A 22,619-nucleotide genomic window follows, 5' to 3' on the forward strand; every position below is an offset into this window, starting at 1 on the left:
CCCGTGAGCGCGGTCGAGCCGCCCTGTTTCTGTCCGCAGACCAGGAGCTGCGGAACGTGATCGACAAGCTGGCGCAGTTCGTGGCGCGGAACGGGCCCGAGTTCGAGAAGATGACGATGGAGAAGCAGAAAGAAAACCCCAAGTTCTCGTTCCTCTTCGGCGGCGACTTCTACGGCTACTACAAGTACAAGCTGGCGCTGGAGCAGCAGCAGCGTGAGTGTGGCGGGGCGGCCCCGCTCGGGGGTGACTGGTGCAGGGCCCCCCGGCAGGCGCAGCCTGGGGGCTCCGCGGCCAGGGCGCGGCAGTTCCCCGGGCGCAGCTGGCACTTTGGGCCCTGGCTCAGGCACACGCCTGGTGCTGTCACGTCCACTGCCTTGCCTGTCACATGCATCTTCGGAGACGCCGCGGCAGCTCCCCGAGTCCAAAAACGTGTTCGCAAACGTACCTGTGCTGCTTTTCTGGAAAGCTGGTTTTGGCCTGACCAGAGCGCTTTAACAAACGGACCTGAATTAAACGGCTGGGAGCACGTCACAGTTTAACCTCCCCTTTCCTGTTAGGAGAGAGAGAGAGGGCAGTTTGGCTTGTGGAGCTAACGTGGGAACAGTCCGTGTCTTTTGGGCTGTACGCGGTTTTAAGAGGGATGTCTCTTATGGCTTTTATCTTGAAAGTAAGTGTTTTCTTCCTGTTAGTGTTGTGCAAACAAACACAAGATATTGAAACCACTGCACAGATCCAGCCTTTGTCACAGCCGTCGCTCCCCCCGCCGGCTGGTATCCCAGCTCCTCAAGGGGCACCCTCTGTTGAGGAGCTCATTCAGCAGAGCCAGTGGAACCTGCAGCAGCAAGAGCAGCACCTCCTTGCGATGAGACAGGTAGGCTTGAGACGACTTGTGAATCCTGCAGATGCTCCAGGCAGCAGTTGTGTGGCTACAGGGTGTGCATGGCTTGGAATGATGACCCAAATGAGGAAACTTAGCGTCTTGCCAGTGGAAGACGATATGAGCTGGCGTCACTTCATGTATGGTATCCACTGCAGAACAGAAATAATAGACTCTGTAGAGCAGAGGTAACTAGCCATTGCTTTGTTGAGACCCTATTTATGATTCACCAGGAGTGTGAAGACCACAATGGTCCTCCATAAACTGGAGCGAGTTGCAGTTATCTTCAACTTGGACATAGTGCTGTGGCTTGTCAGGACTGTGTCCAGTTTTGGGCTTCACAATTCAAAAAGGATGTGGAGAAGCTTGAGAGAGTCCAGAGAAAAGCCACGCGCATGATCAGAGGTCAGGAAAACGGGCCTTATGATGAGAGGCTGAGAGCCATGGGACTCTTCAGCCTGGAAAAGCACAGGCTTAGGGGTGATGTGGTGGCCACCTATAAGTTTATTGGGGGCGCTCACCAGGATCTGGGGGAACGTCTGTTCACCAGAGCACCCCAGGGGATGACAAGGTCGAATGGTCTCAAACTCCTCCGTGACCATTTCAGGCTGGACATAAGGAAGAACTTCTTTACTCTCCAAGTCCTTAAGGTCTGGAATAGAGTGCCACCGGAGGTGGTTCAAGCACTTACTTTGAACGCCTTCAAGACTCGTTTGAATGTTTATTTTGCTGGGATCCTATGACCCCAGCTGACTTCCGGCCCCTGGGACAGGGGGCTGGACTCGATCTTCCGAGGTCCCTTCCAGCTCTAATGTCTGTGAAATCTATGACTATACATTCAAGCATGAAATGCTACATTTTGTGTTTAAATACTGATTTGGGGCTGAGATGAAAGGTTGTTCACAAGTGTTACTTTAGGAGTGCTGGTTCTTTGTTAAAGGTGCAGGGGGCCTACCTCACTGAAGGTTCCCTGGAGAAAGAGTATGGGCTTATGTTAGGCCTTCAGCAACATTTGAGAGGTCCTTCTTTGTTTCCTGCTAGAGCAGGGGCGCACAAAATGCGGCCTGCCAGACCATTCTGTCCCACGGGGCCCCTCTGAAATTTAAAAAAAAATAATATTCATCTGCCCCCGGCTACCTGTCATGCGGCCCTCGATGGCTTGCCAAAACTCAGTAAGCGGCCCTCTGCCTGAAATAATTGCCTGCCCCTGGGCTAGAGTGACTGGGAGGTTTTCTCATGGTAGACCAGGGAGAGGAGATGGTGTTAACCAGCTGAAATAGAGCTATGCTTTTTCCACTGTGAATAGAAAATACCGGCCTCTAAAAGTAATTTCCTGTGGCTAAAGTGATTTGAATGTTTCTGTTGAGTTTTTTTGTGCCCAAAGAATATAGGGTGTATTAAAATTCAGCTTTTTTTCAGGAGCAAGTTACATCAGCAGTAGCCCTTGCAATTGAACAACAAATGCAGAAAGTCTTGGAGGAGACCCAGCTAGATATGAATGAATTTGACAATTTGCTGCAGCCGATAATTGATACATGTACAAAAGATGCAATCTCAGTAAGTAAGCATCTAAACTTATCTGTACGTTCCACGTTTGCCTTCAGAGGTGATTTGCTCTCACTTGTTGTGAGTGCAGAGGCAGATAGTGTGAGGAGATTGTTTTAATGTAAAAAGATCGGGCCGCTGTTGTTAATTTCATGTGGTGTCATAAACTCTCTCTTCTGCTCATGGGCAGCTTGTTGGCAGCTCTTCAGTGCACAGTGACAGCCTGTAACCTGCACCACCAACCTTGAGGTGTTGAAACAGCAGATGGGGCGGAATTGCTAATTAAAGATACTGTCAGTCCCTAGTTCATAGTACCACTGGGAAAGCTCGCTAAGCTCTGGAAGTCTGCTAAAAACCTCTACTGAGGGGGGTGAGGGGCCCAAATTAGCAATTGATTGGGTTTGGAGAAATGACCAAGGGCAAAAGGGGACAAAACAGCCTAACATCTTGGGGAGCAACAGTGAAATCTAATGCTGGACAGAATTCAGCAACCAAAATTTTAAGCCAGACAACCACTGAGTGTTATCATAGTCTGTACCAAACCTTTCATTCATCTGTAGTTTCACAGCTCTTTAATTTCATTGTGTGTGATTTTAACATTTCTTTTTATTCAGTTGTGCAGCTTGTATCATAGTCTGTTGTCTAAGAATTTTGGCCTTCCTGCAGTTATCCCTGCAAGAAGAGGTTTGGTTTTGTTTTTTTTTTTATGAAGTCTATACAGTGTGAACAAGTTTGGCTAACTTAAAATACTTTAATTGGTTGATTCCAAGGCTGGCAAGAACTGGATGTTTAGTAATGCAAAGTCTCCTGCACACTGTGAGCTGATGGCTGGGCATCTGCGAAATCGTATAACAGCAGAAGGAGCCCACTTTGAGCTTCGATTACATTTAATCTATCTAATTAATGATGTATTGCACCACTGGTAAGAATAAAAATATGTTCTTCAATTTGCTGTTTTGCTGAGTTTGATGGAAAGTCAGGGATCTCCCCGCTAGAGATGTCTTTAGTTGGAATGGGCACCTTTTTACATTCTTCATCTGTATATTCCTGTCACATTCGACAGCTGTAAATAAGTATAATTGGTGCAAAGAAAGTGGTGGTAGAGTAAAGACTGAATTCAGTTTTTACAACCATTATTGTATGTTGTTCCCAGCTGAGGATGTGTGGTACAAATGTGAAGAATCCTATTCATTATATAGAGACGGGTTACTAACTATAGGTGTCTGTTTGGCATGCTAGAATGAGAACACTGGGTGTTGTAACTCGCTTAATAGTATAGTGAAACTTTGACAGTCTTTTTTCCTTTTCATAGCCAGCGAAAGCAAGCACGGGACCTTCTGGCTGCCTTACAGAAGGTGGTTGTGCCTATATACTGTACCAGCTTTTTAGCTGTGGAAGAGGATAAGCAACAGAAAATTGCCAGAGTAAGTAGCTTTTTTTTACATTAATTTCAGCTTTACGTTTCAATGCTGGAAAAATTCATAAGTAATAGTGCAAGGAACTGTTGTGATCATGTAGCTTGGCCTCTGGCTCAGACAGGCTCTACAATTTTCTGGAATTAACTTTTGTTTTCACTAGAGCAGAGCTTCTAAGAAAAATGCCCAGCCTTGATTTAAAAATTGCTAGTGACAGGAAATCCACCGCTACTATTGAAATTTGTTCTGGTATTTATTAACCAAATGAGGTAGAGACTCTTGTGGTGAAGTTATAAACATGTAATATACTTCCCTCTAACTTTCTTTTGTCTTTCTGTCGTCATGCAATAAAATTTTCCCTTCCTGAATTTTATACAGCTCCTTCAGCTGTGGGAGAAAAATGGCTATTTTGATGAATCAATTATTCAGCAGTTGCAGAGCCCAGCTCTTGGACTTGGCCAATACCAGGTTAGCCACAGAAAGTGTAGTATATTTTTGTAACTTAAAGAAATTGCAGACATGTTTTATGCAATGCATACGCTACTACTTTGAGAGGTGTGTTTATGTATACATTTTGAAAAAATCTTCTATAATTTTTATTGTGAATTTGTGTTACTTGACCCTAAACGTAATATAGCATGTTGTTCAGTAGCTAAATGTAGCATGTCATTAAACAGTTCTGATCATGCTTTTTTCTTAATTCCTTCCTTTTATCACCTTCTGTAGTCCTTTTCCATCACCACTTCTAGTCCCAGTTCTGCTCTCTGGGCTTGTATGTTTTGTTGATAACCTTCCCCATGTTGCCAAACATTTTGTTCTCCATAGATCCTTCCTTCCTTTTCCTGGTTATTGTTAGCAATGTGTTCTGTGATGCCTGGCATAGTTCCACTGACCTCTTTCTTGTGATGATCAGCCTGAAGGCCAGTAACATCCAGTTCTTGGATAAGTCAGTGTGCGCGCGAAAGGGGAGATACTACTGCACTTGTCAATCATAATGTGGGCTTATTAACTGACTAATAATAGTTATTGGTGTATTCTTGTCGACTTGCTGAAATTATGTGTTATGGTACTTGTGAGTGAGTGACTGAGTGAGGATGGTGGTAGTTTGTGTTGGCTGCAGCAGTAAACTCTGAAACACTTTGTTTTAATTTGTTTCCTGTTGTCAGGCAAACTTGATGACAGAGTATGCAACAGTAGTGCAGCCTGTGCAGGTAGCCTTTCAGCAGCAGATACAAAACCTGAAGACACAACATGAAGAATTTGTCAGCAGTTTAACACAGCAGCAGCAACAGCAGCAAATACAAATACCACCACTAGAGAGCGAGGTAAAAGCAACACCCCCGGCTCCAGCTCCAGCACCAACTCCGGCTCCAGCTCCTCCAGCTGCCCCAGTCACACAAACAGGTACAGGTCCGCTATGATGCTGGTTGGTGACTGTCTGAAGATTCTGTTTGTCTAGATAGTGGACTGCAATGCTGGACTGACTTCTTATCACGTAAAACATCACCCTAAAAATGCTTGCATCTGTTTTGTGCAGTGCGTAGTACAGTCTGGCTCAGTTCCGTTGTGGGGTGTTGGCTGTTACTGAAATACAAAGTTTTAGTAGATTGCATAAGTTATGAACCTGAGGTTGTTCCCATTATCTTCCATCTCTGCTGTTATTATCCTGTAGTCAAAACCGCTGCTTCTCATTTATTTAGCTTTTAGCCATATTAATACACTGGTGGGTGCTTTGGTAATGCCTGATTTCATAGAAGTCAGACACGGTTGTTTCTCTCTTCTATCAAACAAATAGCTCAGGTGCTGCATTTGCAAAAATCCATCTGTATTCAGTTACCGTTGTAGGTGTTTAGCACTATTATTAGAGAAACTAAAAGATCAAAGTAAAAAAGTATTTAATTTGGTCCAAAAGTCTGTATAAATAAGAAGCGCAAATGCTACATAAACTGAGATCAGAACTCTTCTATGTGTTTATCCTTGTGTCCAGCCTATTTTTAAATGGACTAAGCTGTATATTTGAGGTGCTTACAGCAGTCTCTGATTTGTTACAGATGATGGTAAGCCTCAGCTTCCTTTGGCTGGTTCTACAGAGTATGATACATCGGGAGCTGGAGTGCAAGATCCATCAGCTTCTGGACCTCGTGGCCCTGGATCTCATGATCAGATACCTCCAAATAAACCACCCTGGTTTGACCAGCCTCACCCTGTTGCACCCTGGGGTCAACAACAGGTACCAAATGTGTAACTTTAGATGTTGAAAAGTATGTGAATGACCCAGGCTTGGCTGAATGTTGGAGGTGGGGAGGTTGGGAGTTGCTTAGCAAGAACACCACAATAGTAGAAGGCTAGAAGCTGGATATGTTAGAAGTCCATTTCCAAAGTTTGGAATAAAGTTAAAGAGCAAGGTCTGGCCCAGGGTTCATAGCTGGTATCCTTCATTTGGGAGAAGACAGAGGCTACCGGCAAGATACAAAGCCATTTAGGTCAGTGAAAATGAGCGCTCTGGTAAATCCATTTCACTTTTTCCTCCAAAATTCCTTTGACTTCTAATTTACAGTCTTCACACACGCACGCATTCTGTCTCCTCGCTGCACATGTAGCATTTACGTTCTAGGCAACATTTAGTTTAAAAATAGACTGTTTTTATTACATTCTTTATTTTTATAGCCTTATGACCAGCCTCCTTACCCTCACCACCAGGGGCCTCCTCACTGCCCTCCGTGGAACAACAACCATGAAGGAATGTGGAATGAACAGAGAGACCAAGGATGGAATAATCAGCGAGACACCCCTTGGAATAACCAACCAGATCCTAATTGGAACAGCCAGTTTGAAGCGCCATGGAACAACCAGCATGAGCAGCCTCCATGGGGTGGGGGTCAAAGGGAACCTCCATTTCGAATGCAACGGCCACCCCACTTCAGAGGCCCATTCCCTCCACATCAGCAACATCCCCAATTCAACCAGCCCCCGCATCCACATAATTTCAACCGCTTCCCACCTCGTTTCATGCAGGATGATTTCCCACCTCGCCATCCCTTTGAAAGGCCTCCTTATCCTCATCGTTTTGATTATCCCCAGGGGGACTTTCCTCAAGGTAAAGTGTGTACTCGAGCAGGGTCTCCTGTGTCACGATGCTGATTACTGTTGTAAAATGTTTTACTTTTTTGGAACGAGGACGCATCAGTCATGGACTGGCATAGTTCTCCCTGAAGTGTTTGGCTGTTAGAGGCTGAGAAACTGCTGTTGTATGTATAGGCTGTAGCTGATGCCTCGAGTTTGCCTGCTGCTTTTCAGTCCTTCCTTCCCTGAGAGGTAGTGGATGTTTGGAACCTATAACAAGTCCTTGTTGTGTTCAGCAGAAATTTGCACCCCTCTTCCTTGAGAAAAGTGGTATCTGCATGTGTCCAGATGCCAGCGCAGCTCTGGTCAGGCTCTGTCTGCAAATTCATTGTGTATTTTCAGATTTGTCATGTTTGAAGCCAGTGGCCCTTACTTAGAATTTCTTGATAGCATAGCTCAAAGGTCTTCCGTGGATTAACTCCTCCTTCATGTGCAGTAGTTGACCGTGACATATTTTAAACTCAAGGCTGTTTTTGTTTTTAATGTTTCCAGTAATAGAGAAGCTATTGCAGCCTTAGACCATCTCTTGAAATGTATTGGAGCTCTGCCTGAATATAATGTGGCAGAGCAGCCTAAGCTATGGAAAATAAGAACTCTAAACCCAAAAAGTTGATCTTTGTTTTGGGTTCTAGTGATGAACCGGAGCCTCCGTTATCAAATGTTTATGGAGTCTGAAAATGGCATGGAAGTTTCTTACTGCTTCATTTTGAACTGTGTTCTAGTGCTAATGGAAACAACAGACTATTAGCACTGGCTCAAGCTGAGTAGTCACTGTGCAGATTTCTCCTATCAAGGTCTGCCAGTGAGGCTCAGTTCTGTCCTGCAGCACCCTCTGCTGTTCCAGTCCTGGATCTCCCATGCCGTTCACAGTGGGCCTAGCAGGGTGTGCTGTACCAAGCCTGGCACTCTCAAAAGCCAACCATTTTGTCCATTAGGGATCAGGCTGAGACAACTTATTTCTCTGTTTTAACAAGTATATTTTCTCTCCTTTATTTTGGAAAGCACCTCTAACAGAGCTCTTGCATGTCACATACTCATGTGAACTCACTTCTGTTATGTTTGTTTCTTTGCGTAGATTGATTGGATAAGGAAGAAGAAAACTCAACATCCATTGCATTTGATGCTAAATTGCAATTATATATTCAGGGCTGGGAAACAGAGGCTGTAGGTGCCTTCCTTGCTAAGTGCAAATGACTTTCTTTTGGGGCCACTTTTACTGTGACCTTTCCAAACTCTTGGTACCACAAAGTGATAGGGGTTTAGTTTGTGAAATCCGCTCCTGACTCTGTGAGTAGCTGCTGTAGGTGAAGAGGGAGAGAGGCTGCAGTTGCTTCATGAGGATGAACCTGCAGTAGGCTCTTGCTCTCTATTCTGTTCCTTCCAGTAGTTTGTAAGCTTTCCACCTAGTAAGATGTTCTTTTAGGACTAATGTATGTGGCCAGGGGATCTCCTGTCTGCTCTCTCTCCTGCCTGCTTTTTACTGTAAATGGAAATTAAAGTTTCTTTACTTTCGCCCTTGTGCAGAAATTGGACCGCCTCATCACCACCCTGGACACAGATTGCCTCATCCTGGAATCAGTGAGCATCCTCCTTGGGGTGGGCCACAGCACCCTGATTTTGGGCCTCCGCCACATGGATTTAATGGGCAGCCTCCTCACATGAGGCGACAAGGTCCCCCTCATGTGAACCATGATGACCCCAGTTTGGTGCCAAATGTCCCCTACTTTGATCTTCCTGCTGGACTTATGGCTCCTCTTGTGAAAGTAAGTGGCTGATAATAGACCTGACCAGAGCGTTAAAAGATCAGACTTACTGCCGTTCGTTTTAGGGGCAGGTTAAAACGGACATTTACTCCTTCAGATCGGTATGTTTTCCACACAGGACACATCAGACAGGATTGGCACAGGATACATAAGAAAATACCAAAAATAGAACTAGCCGTGCAGTGGTGACAGCATAACATTTTTCAAGTGCCTAAGACTCAGTGAAAGTGAATAAGGTTTAAGCTCCAAAGTCACTGAAGTGCTTTTTAAAATATTACCTATAATTTACAAAACAGTAGTCCATAATCATTTATAGGAGTATGGAGGTATCATCAAGTCCCTCTCTGGCCACACGTGGCTACTGCTAGTCTCAAACTCTTCTGTGAAGATGGATCACTTTAAGTGAAAGCTACAATAAAAGCATCAGAACTTGAACTGTAGGCAGTGGAGACTCCTAGGGAGCTGAATTGGATCTGTGTCTTTATCAGTGATATCGATGCTCAGTGTTCTGGACAGATTAATAGATATCTGACTTTTGTTATTCTCAGGGCACGTCACTGTCTCTGAGGCCTCCTTTCAGGTGCTGTGATGATATGTGGGCATATTGATTAGAATTGCATGGTATCTATTTGGAAATCCCAGCAAATGTCCTGACATCCTAAATGTTGTGAATGTCACTGGAGTTTGTATCTGCTGCCCTGTAAAAGACAAGTGCTGGGTCATGTGTAGGACCTTTTTTTATTTATTTATTTATTTATTTATTTTTTTAGACAATTTGTAATCCAGTAATGAACTAGAAAGACTCAACTGCTTAGGAACTGTCTAGGTGTATTTATTTGTAATTTGTTTTGTTTCTGGCAGCTTGAAGATCATGAGTATAAACCTTTAGATCCTAAAGATATACGTCTTCCACCCCCAATGCCCCCCAGTGAGAGACTACTGGCTGCGGTTGAGGCGTTTTATAGTCCACCATCTCATGACAGGCCTAGAAACAGGTAAGAGTAGGTATAGCTAACAATGTGATAAGGAAAACGCCCTAAGAAACTGTCTCAAATCAAGAAATGCCTCTCCCTTCCTTCACCTATAACTTAGTTCTAATGCTGAAAGTAAGTGCTTTACTTTATGTATTAAACTTCGTGCTGTTTGCTCTTTCTCTGAGAGTGACGCCTCTTTCCCAAGCCCCTTATTCTCTAAAAATATAGGGAGTATTCTGACCTCTGTTTGATGAAAATGCAATTTTCACAGACTGATTCTGTGTGGTGTTGGCTTATTGCAGTGAAGGCTGGGAACAGAATGGCCTGTATGAGTTCTTCAGAGCTAAAATGAGAGCTAGACGGCGGAAAGGTCAGGAGAAGAGAAACAGGTGAGACATCTTTTCCCCTGGCCTCTGGCTTGCCTCTCCCAGCACTGCTCCCCCCTACCGCCTCTCCCCTCACTTTGCTTCCATCCTGGCTTTTGTATTCTAATCTCTCTCCACTTTTTATGTAGACTGCTCTATGCATGTCCTTTCACAGCATCTGATGAAGTGAGCCTGGGCTCACACAAGCTTGTGATACGTAGGTTAACATGCAAGGTGCAAATCTTCCCTGCCATCTGCTTGACTTCAGACTAACACAGCTAACTATGTCTACCTGTATCCATTTAAAGACTGATGCTCATGCCTCCAATTCATTGTCTATTGGAGTTGTTTTCTCTATGTGCTGGCGTGATGAGCCTTAATTTTTGGGAGTTTGGGTTGCCTAAGACGTAGAAAAACAACATGTTTGCCACCCTGACACCTTTTGACTTAAGTGGGTTGTTAGCAAAATAGTATGTTTCCATCTTGGTTTGATTGAAAATACGTATTGTTAAAACAGCTCATACGGCTTGTTTTTTGTTCTCTGTGCAGTGGGCCCTCTCGGTCTCGCAGTAGGTCCAAGAGTCGAGGTCGCTCCTCCTCCCGGTCTAATTCAAGATCTTCAAAGTCATCTGGCTCTTACTCAAGATCCCGATCTCGATCTTGCTCCCGATCACGATCGTATTCCCGATCACAGTCCAGGTAAGATGAAGCAAGAACCCATCAGAAATAACTTGTCTAAATCTCATATGCTGTTTTTATACAGTACACTATTTGACGAAGACCTGTACAATAGTCTGTTTGGAGGTAGGAAAGTAAATGTTGCCACACTAAGGTGGGTAAAGAGAGGTGATAAGTCCAGTGGTAGAGTTCCAGTGCAACTAGAACATAAGATTTCCTGATTCCCACTGCTGTTACTCTAGAGCAGTAGTCCCCAGCCCTTCCTGGCTCAGTGGTCAACAACTCTGACCCGGGAATGCACTGGGGGAGGCATCACATCTTCCCACCCCATCAATCTGAAGAAATCTGTAGAAAGCAGAATATCCTGTGGCTATAAACAGCGTCAAGAGTCTCATGGGCAACGTGTCCAAACGCTAGTTTTGGGACTACGGCTTTAGATCATGTTCCCAGTGTCTCTCTTAAACAGTTCTTTTATGTGGTTTGTGAATGTAGATGGAAAATTCTGGAACGTGTAGTGCCTTCTTCAGGAGACCACAGTTAAGAATCTTAAGATACTTACTTAAGTTGACCATAAGTTCCTTAAGGTCACTGGGATTTACTCAAGCAAGTGAAGCTGGCAATTTGAGTATTTAAAATAGTGTGTTTTATTCTAGATTGTGTTCGTTCAAAACATAGATTTTGATGCTAACTTTTCCAGCTCTTAGCCACATTTTTTAAGACTGGTGTTACTTTATTAACTTTACAAGTGACTTAAAAAACTAGGAAACAAGTAGAAAAAGTTTAAAAAAAAAAAAAAAAAGCTTTAGCACTCCTATACATAAAAGAAAGGTAGTAGATTTCACCCATCCTGTCTTTCCAGAAGTAGGAGCAGGTCCCGCTCTTCTCGCAGCCGGTCAAGGTCAAGGTCACGATCAAGATCAAGATCAAAATCTTACTCCCCTGGAAGGCGGCACCGATCCCGATCTCGGAGTCCTACTCCTCCGTAAGTTTTTGGATTGGGTTTAACGATTTACCTTTTGAGGTTGACCTGGGACGTGTCTCATGCTTTGTTTTGTTTTTTTATATTAAATGATATATTGGATAGAAAGGGTAGAATTTGAGGCCGATTTTAAGAATTCAACTTGTATGAACTGTACTGTAGTATAACATACACTGAGAGAGACTAAAGTTACTCCATAATTCTTCGTGGTTGCTACTTTTTTACTCTCAGGATGTAAAACAAACAAAACCAGCTATGTAACAGAAAGGAAGAGGGATACTCTGGACCCTTGAGTTACTCTTGAGAGAGCCATGGGATTTGGGATTCAGTATCTGCTGATTTGGGTGGTGGGTTGCATGTGACAAGTTGCAACAGGACTTCTTATGTCATAGCTTCTCAAAGGTGATGATGGTTATTGACGTTTACATAACAAGAAACTTGCATTGTTTGTTCTAGCACAGTAAGGCAAAGGGATAACAATAAGAAATTCTGACGTGTTCTCTCTTAGTTCTGCTGCTGGTTTGGGCTCCAGCTCTGGGCCTCCTATACCTGAATCAAGACTTGGAGAAGAAAATAAAGGGCATCAAATGTTGGTGAAAATGGGTAAGTTATGTCTTGAATCTAAGGAGTTCTGGAGATAATTGGTGCAACTCTCCAGTCATGGGCACTTCAGAGAGGTGTCATTATCTCCACCTTCCTCTTTTGCACTTGCTAACAGTAAATCAGGTTAACTGCTTCTATTATCTTCCTTATTTGTGGCTGAAAAAAAGCTGGAAACTGTGCAGATTGCCGTAGGACTTCTATCATAAGTTGCTTCCTTTAATAGCTTTTGTCAAAAACAGCATAATTATCACTATTTTATTACAGTTATTTAAGTACTTTAAAACCTACTTATAGTGTGTGAGCACCTCAGTATTTGATATATTCTCCCTATAGCTCTACAAGTAGAGAAGTGCTGCTATTGTCCATGTACAGCAAGGATAAAAACTGGCATGTTACAACGTCAAATCTTGCAGTCCACCTTTTTGCCTGCAGAGTCTGTATTTCCATTTGTATAGCTCTGCCCTTTTAGATGTAATCTTGTCTACTTTGTAATTTGTAAACCCAGGGGCAGATTCTCAGGTACGTGGACGGTGTAGACTTTCTTTTTCCTTTCTAGAGAACCAGCAAGTGGACTCACCTGTCCCAGGTGTTGACTGTAACTGATAAAGTGCCACTACATTAAGTGGGAAGATGGGACCTGTTGCACTCTTCTGGTGCTTGGTGTTTTCCTTAGGGCTCTGGTTTATTCCCCATGTAGCAGATCTTGAAGTTAACACACTTAAGGCTAGTGGGACAGTTAGTGCATCTGAATTATCGTTTAAAACTATTTACAGACTTGGGCTATATCAATCTTATTTTTTTTGTTTCCAAAATACCTTTCTGTACAGTTCAGTGAGGTATTTGTTAAAATCCTTAAGATGCTTATCCATGGTGTGCACTTTTCTTTCCTTCTTTCTTTCTTCTAATAGGATGGAGTGGATCTGGCGGACTGGGAGCTAAGGAGCAAGGAATCCAGGACCCAATTAAAGGAGGGGATATCAGAGACAAATGGGATCAGTATAAGGGTGTGGGAGTTGCCCTAGATGACCCGTATGAGAACTACCGAAGAAATAAAAGCTACTCGTTTATTGCACGCATGAAGGCCAGAGATGAATGTAAGTGAACTTCTTGAAAAATCTGGAAAGGTCTTGGTTATCCTTTTATTGTTATCATGATGGCTATGTTAGCACATTTGGCAAAGGTTTCCTTACACTGTCAATCCTCATACAGTTTGTGTAGCAAATCAAAAGGTTAATAACTAATAATAAACCAATTTCTAATAGTAGGTATTAATCTTAAATTTTAACTATAATAGGTAAGTAAATGATGTTCTCTGAGTGTCTCCAGCACATTCCTAGCTAAGAACTTTTCTCAGTATATGCAACTTGCATTAAGCCATGGTGACTATTGTAGGAGTTATCTATGAATTTTCTAAATTAAGCTAATTTGGGCTGTCTGCACTTTAGGAATTTTTGTGACTCTCTTCCTTCCATTCCAAATCTATCCCACCTCTGTTCAAGCCAGCTCTTGTGTATGATAGTGCTTGCCAGACAGTTTGTGATTCAGCCTGATTTTCTGAAGGTTAAAATACAGCAGTAACTTAGGGGGCAGTGAGCAGTGTCTATCAAGGCAGCAAGGGGAGGATGGCTGTTATGGGTGGTGATAGACAGGCCAGGGTTATTGCCTGGCCCTGTTTGAGATGGCTGTCGTATTTTGTCCCCTTTCTGAGACTGGGAACTAATACGCATCTCTAGTAAAGACTCAGGAAAACTTGCAAACAAGCCAGGTATCTGTAATAGATGTTTTGTGTAGGATGGAAACTTCATTTTGTGAATGGGAGCAGGACAGAGACTCGTGACAAATGCATCTAAATAGCAGTCAGTGAGGCTATGCGAGAAATTGGGAATGCAAAATGAGAAGTCATTTCTCTCCATAGCTTGGAGGGTATCTATGTAATGAAATCCATGCAAGCACCACACACAGTGGGGAAAACTACCATTTTTAAATGGAGCCCTCCTCAAGATGCATTTTCCTCAGCCAACCAAGACTAATTGCAGAATGTGTAAGAATTTTTTCCCTGTTGTTTCAGTGAAGCGTGACACCCAAGATCCTCCACCACCTGAATAAGACTCCCTGAAATACCTGGAGAAAGATGTGTTGCATCTTCTACAAATCATTAAACTTGTATAAATCAGGATTAATGTCTGGAGGAAGTGACCATTAAGATAATTATTTTTTAAAAAGGAAAGCTATGACATGTGCTCCACTTTGTTTAGCATTTTAAAAAGGCCAGTGATCACCATGACATGTCTAGCAAGTTCAGAAATGCCCATTTATTCTGCAGTTTTAAAGCAAAAAAGTTACCCATTTTATACTAGGACTAAATCCCTGTTAAGCTATCTCTGGTCCAGGATTGTGATCCACTCATTCCTGTGGAATACAGACATTATCTGATATGGTTCCATGTCTCTAGTTCCATAATGTATGTTTATTTCTCTCAAAGGTTAATTCTATTTGAAGTGGAGGGGTGCTGCCTTGGGAACAAGTCAGACTGATGCTGAGCAGTGTATCCTAATGTCTAAATGGGGAGACAAGCACCTTGTTCCAGTACAGGTGACCTATGAGCACTGTATGAGCTTATTAGAATCTACTATACAACTTAGAGCCCCTACACACCAGCTGCTGCAGTCACAACTCTACTCGGAACATAAAGGGTTAACTGTTTTAGCCATCCAAGTGCTCTAAGGGATGTTTGATGCTTTGTAACGAAAGACATTCTTTAAGCTTTTTATATTTTTGTATATACCCTTGAATAAAAGCTAAAATTAGTTCAATAGAAGAGAACCTGTTTTTCCCCCATTTCACAGATTTCTAAGTGTGAAGCATTCCTGGAAACCTCCTTTAAAATGCTTTTGTAACTAAATTGTTTCCAGACACCACCAGCTTAAGATGTTAGATCATTACACTGGACATCTACTCAAGAGGTCTGCTTGGTGGTAACCTCTTCCCAAAGTCATTTGTTTATACAGCAGAAACCCTCTTAAACCATGCAGTCCGATATGGTGAAATATCTGTCTCTTCTAGACTTACTGTAGCTGTGGAACTGTAACTGTCTGTGAATCGGCCTAAGACATCTGTATGTTACCAACTTGTGAATTTTACTGTTTTGCCCTCCAATAAACACTTTTTATTAAAAACAAAAACAAACAAACAAACAAAAATTAGCTTTAGCTCATTTTTCAAAGTAAATGGGTTGCCTTTTATCCTATATACAAAGTATTTTCCAGTTGCCTAGGAGCAAGTGGTTTATAACAAGGGTTGATTTAACAAATAATTTTAGAGGCCAAATTGTATGAGTACAGTTTTAAGTGCATCTACATGTGTGCTTTACTGCAGAGTCGACTAATTAGCTCCATGGTAGAGTGTTACCATCTACATGTGCACTTGTGTTAGTGTGCAGTAAATTAACTCGAGTGTAAGATAATGTGGCAAAGTAATTTACTGCACTGAAACGCACGTGTGGACACTGACTGCAGGCCTAAATTGCACCTGGTCAGCCCAGCCAGCTGGGGGCCTGCTCTACCCTGGCTCAAATTGCTGCTGTTCTGGGTGAGCATGTAGATGCTGTGCCCAGTAGCGGTTTCCTCCAGCTCAAACAGCTTGGGAATTTTATTGCATCATATCAATTGCACATGTGGATGCACCCACATTGTTCTAATTAGGCAACTGGATTTGACAGCCCAGGAAGTCCTTTCCAGTCCTGTGTCCCTAATTTAAGGAGTACTTCTGCTTTTTTTCACACTTCTTAATACCATTGGTTTGGGTTATTGAACATGGGTTATACTGTGACTTGTAACACAAAGGCTGTTAATACCCCTTAACACTCCCCTGTTTGTTTGCTCATTAGGTTTTAACTTTTTTTTTTTTTTAACATAATCAAGGCTAATTTACACTGAAGATCTTTAAGTAGTAAAAACCAAAGTAATTTCTGTCTATTGTACTGGTAGTCTCCAGGGACAGAATGTAACCTCTGTATCTAAAGATATATTGCAGCTGGGGTGAATTCTCACTTGGTGTGTCTATATGTTCAATTTAATGCGAAGCAATAAACTCTGGGAGCTTTTTGAGTTGGAGTAAACTATTCCTGGGCATGGCATCTACATGTGCACCTGGGACAACAGCAATTTGAGCTGGGGCAGAGGAGGCCTGGGCTAGCAGGAGGCATAGAGGTCAGGCCTGGGGTACGAGTGGCAGCAGAGGGGCTTGCTGGGGCACAGTGGTGCTGAATTGCAGAGCCATGTGTCTAGGCAGCAGGCAAGAGTCTGGCCCCTGGCTGGCTGGGTCCTATTTACACCTGCAGTCAGCATCTACATGTGTGTTTAACTGCAGTAAATTACCCTGCCATAAGGTAGTACTGTTGGGGACAGTACTATCTTATGGCAGAGTTGATTAGTTTACTGTGGCCTGGCGCTGCTGCGCATGTAGATGGTGATGTTTTACTGTGCAGCAAATTAGTCTACTCTGCAGTAAAGCACACATGTAGATGCACTGTGTACAAAACCAACTCACTAGTATTGTCCTTTTCTACATGTTGCATGAAAGTCTTGCTTCAGTTTGAGATTTGTAACTGGAAATTCTACTCATGACAAAAAGCATTGGTTAAAATTCACTTAGGAAAAGTCTGTCACAGCAGTTACTGTTCTTGTACTTCCTTAACTTCTTCTAATGCTTGTTCAGTTGTCAGAGGTGGAGATTTGTGACTCTTGATGTACTGCAAAGAAACAAGAGATTGGTTAATACTCAAACACCATTTAGTGCTGAAGACGAGACGGTTGCTTTGCAGCCTTTCTGTATATTCAGTCTTGCATCAGAAACTGTGGTTTCCTTTGCAGCTATTGCATTGGGGTGTAAGAGACATCTGGCCCATGCACAGGGAACATACAGTTCTTACACAGAAGGTCTTTGGGATAACAACGGTATCTTTATATGGCACCCAGCACAATGGCAACTTCTATCCGAACTGGATTCTCTAGAGCAGTGCTTCTCAGCCAGGGTGCTAAAGCATCCTAGTGTGCCTCTGAAGGGTACCTCAAGGTGTGAGGAGATGAGTGCAGGCTCAGGTTCTCCCTGCCCAGCTGCTCCCTTGCTCTCACTGCCTCCTGCAAGGAGGTAAGCACTGTAATACATTAGGTTCTGAAACTGAGTGCTGCTCAATCCGTGAAAGTTATGGCAGGGGGGTGTGAGTCTAAAAAGGAGAACCACTGCCCCAGGAACTAGCATTATTACAGGCAGATTGTGCAGCACCTCTATAATCAAGGTTGCCCACATGCTTTTCATCAAAGTCCTTGCTCATATTTGCTTACATCTGCCAAACTTCAGTTGTTCACACTGATAAATGTCTACCCCAGGCTCATGGGTCAATGAGAAAACTGAATTGCTTTAGCTGGGCTGTTTCAAATAACAAGGCTGGGGTAAAATGCATCTTGTTAACATTGTGTATTAGACAACTTTTTGCATTAGCAAGATTTTGAAATTTAGCAATGGGTTGGCTGTGGTTTCAGAGACGCACCCTTTATTTTCTGTGTGGAACTTTTCCCAAATCAGCAAAGTTAAGTGTTGAAAAATAATCTGTCAATGTACACTAAGCTTGTCAGTTTCACAGGTGCAGTCTCAAGAGAACGGGTACGCACTGAGTATTTTTCATGTCCCCCCCCCCTCCCCGGCTCTATCAGGACCATTCAATGAATTGCTCTCTCTCATGTACTGAATGGTCCAGGGACGGGAAGGGTGGGGAGAATGAGAAAATTCACTTGTGCACACAGTTTTAATTCTGGTATTTCTAACCTAAGGTTTATGTCACAGTCTTAATAATTTTTTTGGCTATATTGTGTATGTAAATTGTGTGCAAGAGCCTCATCTTTTATAACTTAAGAGGCACAGGATCCACTAGGTGACATCTGTCCACTTTAATGATTAGTACAGTGCCTTGAATCCACGGAGAGAAATTATTTCTCCCCCAAACTGTGGGGAACAGTGAAGGGAACAGTTTGTAATTTGCTGAATAGCTATGTATCACTTACATGAACTTAAGCTTTCTGCATGCAATTTACCTGTGTATTTCTACTCCTACAAACTTGGCATTTTCTACCTCTGCTATGTACTGTGTACTCTGTGGGTTTAATCTAAAAGAGAATAGCTGTTAATATTTGCAAGGGAACAAGAATCCCTCTTGTATGACATGTTTTGTGTCGATCTAGTTTAGGAAATACATTTTTGCTTTAAATCACAGTCCATTTATAGCTTACTGCAGTTACCTCCTTAGCTTCTTCCAGTGTGTGATAGTGAAAGTTCTCATGCTCCAGTGACTCCACAAGGGATAAATGAAGATGGTGGAAGGTTTCTACAAACTGCTGTGTCAGCATTAAGTGCTGTTTTAACATGTCATTTAAAACAAACACAGCAGGACTGTATGCCGTCAGGGCTGCAAATGAAAGACAGGACAGTATTTTATTCTAAAAAGTAAATGCTGAACAGCTTGTGTAAGGATATTACAGCATTCTACTTCATAGCTTGGTTTTAACAGAACTGAGTAAATTTGTGTTTTACAGTACCTTCTACCATATCCATGCTGACAACATGACTGGCAACAGGTATTGGATCCAGATAGCTGTGTCCAGCAGTTGGCCCAAGGATTGCTGTGCCATCCACTATGTAGAGGACAGAAATGTGACAGAAAAGGTTTCAAATCAGAAACACGTCTGAATGCTAAAATTGTGCAATATTCACTCTCTCTCAAAGTAATTCTCCCTAGAATTTGTTCAGGACATGAAGCAGGACTCTCTGCCCACAAGACCGATTCTGAAGCATGCTGGTATCACCTGAGGCTGCTCTCTCACTTGAGGTGATGGGATCACCATAACGTTTGCTGTATCAGCAGAATCTCTGTTTTACAGGAAGCCAATAACTGTAGGCATAGTGGACACTGAAAAAGGGTGTTAAAGGTGGCAGGTCACTTCAGTAACTTTGTTTTGTATTTCAGTTGTTAAAAGTCATGTCTGAGAATGCTAGGAGGCCTGTTGTGAGCCAGGCTCTGCCACGAAGGGCAGCCTCTCGGAAGAGGTTTGTCTAACCTCCTCTGTTTCCCATAGTAACAACAGTTGGAGTTTATGGGCTGTTTTGTCTGGAACTAACGCCCACAGTATCTTTTGTATATATGGCTAATTGCATTGTCTGATAGATTAAAGAGGATCCTTTGGATCAGTTAGACAGCACAGTAACTGAACTGAAAGGACAGAAGTTAGATTTCTATATTACACAGAAATGAATGAGAACTTACTTTTTGACCAGCAGTAGGTGAATGGAAAATCAGCTGTCTGAACTGCAGTTTCTTTCACCGTTACTCTGTTTACTGTGCCATGCCATTTTTTATTAGACAGAGATGATGACAATGAGAGAGAGAGAGTTTCTCTGGAATGTACAGAGCAATTAGGGTGTTCCATCAATGTTTCAGACGGAGATCTCCTGTTTGTTGTCCCAGATACTATTGCAGAAACAGATTTTTCAAAGTTTTCAGAATATTTTGAATGAACAGTGCTCTCAGTAGGTTCAAAAACATCCTGTTGAAGGCTAGGAAAGTTTTCAGAAATTGCAGTTAAATGCTCAGAGATTTCAGCTTCGGTTCCAATTCCCTCTTCAATATCACTGTCAAAATCACTATTGGTACGCATTCCTGCACTCCTCACTTTGAGGGGAGGTTGATCACTATTTGCCTGAAAGACATTTATTCCTTTTTCCACATCTGATTTTTTAACTTTTGTAGCGTCTGTCTTCTGTTGGGGGGGAAAAAAAACAAACGCAAGGAGAAGGATCATCACAATAACACCTGGAAAGGTGAATTCATTAAATTGGTTGGTTGCTGCTTCTATTGGCCAGACTTACACTTTTAGTATGAAATAAGTAAACCCTCTTTGAAATGCAACCAACCAAAAAGATTAATTGTAGCCATTTACACATCTTATTAAAGAAAACCAATGAAACTTGGTGACTATGACCTCAAACAGTACACATTGGGTCGGTCCATGTTCTGTGGAAGCTCTTCTTGCTACACCGATTATTAATGAAATGGAAGCTGTTGTTTTCAGAGCATCTCTATTGTCTAATAAAATGAAATAAATCACTCCTGTGTAATGTGAAGGATTTATTGCTGACCTTTTGTTGCAAGTCTTCTCTCTTGCTTGAAATGCTTGGTGCCAACTCATCAAGGCTTAAAATATTTACTCTGAAGTCTGTAATAGAATGACAAATGATCAAATCAGAAAAGTTGCACTAAAGTTTTCTTCTTCCCCTACACCACACTTATCTTTGCTCATAGGATCAACACTTTGGGAGGGTGAGCAAAGCTGTGACACAAGTATTGCCGTGACAAAAGATGTTAAGGCATGCCACCAAATGGCTCTCTTGGCCTATCACAGCTGGAGGAGATGGAAAGAATCTGCCAGTTCTGCTAACCACAGCCAACTAGCTCTGTGTTTCCCACTTCTGTTTTTCATAATTTCATTGAGCCCTATTAAGGTTATGTCCATTGATCAAAGACTGTTCCCTGAAATTTTGGAATTGATCAAAATGCCATCAAATTGGCCAAGCAAAGAAAATTCCTGTGCCTAACAAAAACTGAAGAAAAATATGATGCAGTATAGTTGAAGCAAATCTCAATCCTTCTGAGCAAAATCTAGGCATCTATATGATTTGTTTATGGAAGTCTTGATGTGAGAAGTATGGAAATATGGGTGTTCACCCTAGTTTGGTATCTGTATATACTACTATCAACTGTATTCTAAACATAACGTCACTTAAAAGTGAACTTCAAAATACTCACCATCAGAGCTTTCACTGATTGAATCTTGTGTGCTGCTTGCTCTTGAAAACAATTCATCCAAAGACTTTATTTCACATCTCTCAGACAGGGATATCTGATTTGGTCTTGGTGAGTTTCTGCCAAATGAGGAGGAAGCCTGGGGGTGAGTTCTATGATGATTCCTTTCCTGAGAACTTTTGGTACAGGGCGAAGGTGCACTAAATACACTTGTCTGTGAAGATGGTCTATGAGGTAGAAGAGGTGTTCCAGGGGAAGTCTTGAGTTCAGTCTTTAAGAAGGACTTGGAAGAGACAGTTAGTAATTACTTAACCTACTTTCAAGCTTTAGGCACTAAACCTAGCACTACATGATAATGGTAATACTAAACAACAAGACAACAAGAGTGTCATTTAGAGCAAGCCACACATAGACTGACATGACCTCTCACCTCACAACAGTGGGTTACATGTCCACTTTAAAAATATTGTTTTTTCCTACTGTTAACTAGTTATCAAGTCTGGCACTTTAAAATGTCATTTCATAAAAGGGAAATAAAAGTGTTTAGTCGAAGCTGATTTGTTACCTTTTCACAATGTTTAGCATTATGGGTGCTATCTTTCCGATCCTCATTGTCACTGGAAAATGCCAAAGAACTCCCTAATAACACTCTCATTTCCTCCTCATCACTGTCTAAATCAAACCGGGCTTTAACTGGTGCTTTCTTTTCGATGGGCTGGTTGCTTTCTTCCCTCTTGGAACAGCTAGTACGTAGCGTCACTCTTTCACCCAGCACAGAGCTTTTTTTGAGATACCTGCTGCCTCTTGCATTCGGCTCGTGGCTGGGCCTGGCCGAGAAGGACTTACTGGAAATGTTTAGAGCCAAGTCAGCGCTGGACAAATCCGTCTGCAACCCTCGGGCTGTGATCTTGCCCTGTGGGCGCACCAGCTGTCCTAGAGCTGTGCGGGATGCCACCTCTGCGGCGGTCTCCTGGGTCGGGCATGCAGCGGGGCCATTTCCCCCTGCCTGCGCGTGGCTCCGCTGGATCCCTTTGATGCGCTTCTTGTTCTTAAGGAACCTGCTGCGACCAAACAAGGGGCTTCTAGTCTCTTCCCCTGCCGTGCCGTGCAGAGACAGGTGTCCAGAAGAGTCAGCGAGGCCGCGGTGTTGGGGCGTGCTGCTCGACTCCCAGGGGACGTGTGCGCGGCGCTGCAGAGGACACAGACACGGAAACAGTTTCGTCGCCGAGCGGCGCTGGGCCCGGCCCCGAGCTGCGTCTGCAGCCTCCGGTCCAGGCTGGGAAAGTTGCTTCCTCCACCCCCCCCCGCTCTCGCCGCAGCCCCTCAGAGCAGGCCCGGCTCGGGGGGCAGTGCTCCCTGCCCTGCCCTGCCCTCACCCGCTGGCTCCAGGGCCCATCCTCTTCTCTCCACATCCCGGCGCGGCTCCGGGCCTGTCCCGCAGGCCAG

At 43.1% G+C, this 22,619-nt stretch overlaps 2 protein-coding genes across 5 annotated transcripts in view; one reads left to right on the forward strand and one right to left on the reverse strand.

Moving 5' to 3' along the window:
- Positions 1 to 19,033, forward strand: part of CHERP (calcium homeostasis endoplasmic reticulum protein) — a 19,227-nt gene extending 194 nt beyond the window's left edge. Inside the window, exons 2-18 of one of the 4 annotated variants that reach the window (XM_019513659.1) lie at positions 40 to 213; positions 690 to 871; positions 2,297 to 2,434; positions 3,193 to 3,344; positions 3,735 to 3,846; positions 4,216 to 4,305; positions 5,004 to 5,241; positions 5,889 to 6,067; positions 6,505 to 6,934; positions 8,485 to 8,723; positions 9,585 to 9,718; positions 10,000 to 10,086; positions 10,612 to 10,761; positions 11,600 to 11,722; positions 12,228 to 12,322; positions 13,231 to 13,416; positions 14,391 to 15,505. In XM_019513659.1, coding sequence (XP_019369204.1) covers positions 40 to 213; positions 690 to 871; positions 2,297 to 2,434; positions 3,193 to 3,344; positions 3,735 to 3,846; positions 4,216 to 4,305; positions 5,004 to 5,241; positions 5,889 to 6,067; positions 6,505 to 6,934; positions 8,485 to 8,723; positions 9,585 to 9,718; positions 10,000 to 10,086; positions 10,612 to 10,761; positions 11,600 to 11,722; positions 12,228 to 12,322; positions 13,231 to 13,416; positions 14,391 to 14,428 — 2,747 coding nt within the window. In that variant the 3' untranslated portion in view covers positions 14,429 to 15,505. Of the gene's footprint in view, positions 1 to 39; positions 214 to 689; positions 872 to 2,296; positions 2,435 to 3,192; positions 3,345 to 3,734; positions 3,847 to 4,215; positions 4,306 to 5,003; positions 5,242 to 5,888; positions 6,068 to 6,504; positions 6,935 to 8,484; positions 8,724 to 9,584; positions 9,719 to 9,999; positions 10,087 to 10,611; positions 10,762 to 11,599; positions 11,723 to 12,227; positions 12,323 to 13,230; positions 13,417 to 14,390; positions 15,506 to 18,909 lie in introns of those variants that run through there. The other 3 variants (XM_019513660.1, XM_019513662.1, XM_019513661.1) reach the window with 3 other exon arrangements.
- CUNH19orf44 (chromosome unknown C19orf44 homolog) lies at positions 16,815 to 22,619 on the reverse strand. The gene is made up of 8 exons (XM_019513663.1): positions 22,550 to 22,619; positions 21,739 to 22,362; positions 21,177 to 21,456; positions 20,510 to 20,586; positions 19,638 to 20,130; positions 18,913 to 19,008; positions 18,616 to 18,782; positions 16,815 to 17,072 (listed from the first exon to the last, which is right to left on the reverse strand). Exons 1-8 carry the CDS (start codon positions 22,583 to 22,585, stop codon positions 16,995 to 16,997), a joined length of 1,851 nt encoding a protein of 616 aa, XP_019369208.1. The 5' UTR covers positions 22,586 to 22,619; the 3' UTR covers positions 16,815 to 16,994.

The sequence above is a fragment of the Gavialis gangeticus genome, unplaced genomic scaffold (genome assembly GCF_001723915.1).
Source record: "Gavialis gangeticus isolate Ggan-Ray unplaced genomic scaffold, GavGan_comp1, whole genome shotgun sequence".
NCBI lineage: Eukaryota > Metazoa > Chordata > Crocodylia > Gavialidae > Gavialis > Gavialis gangeticus.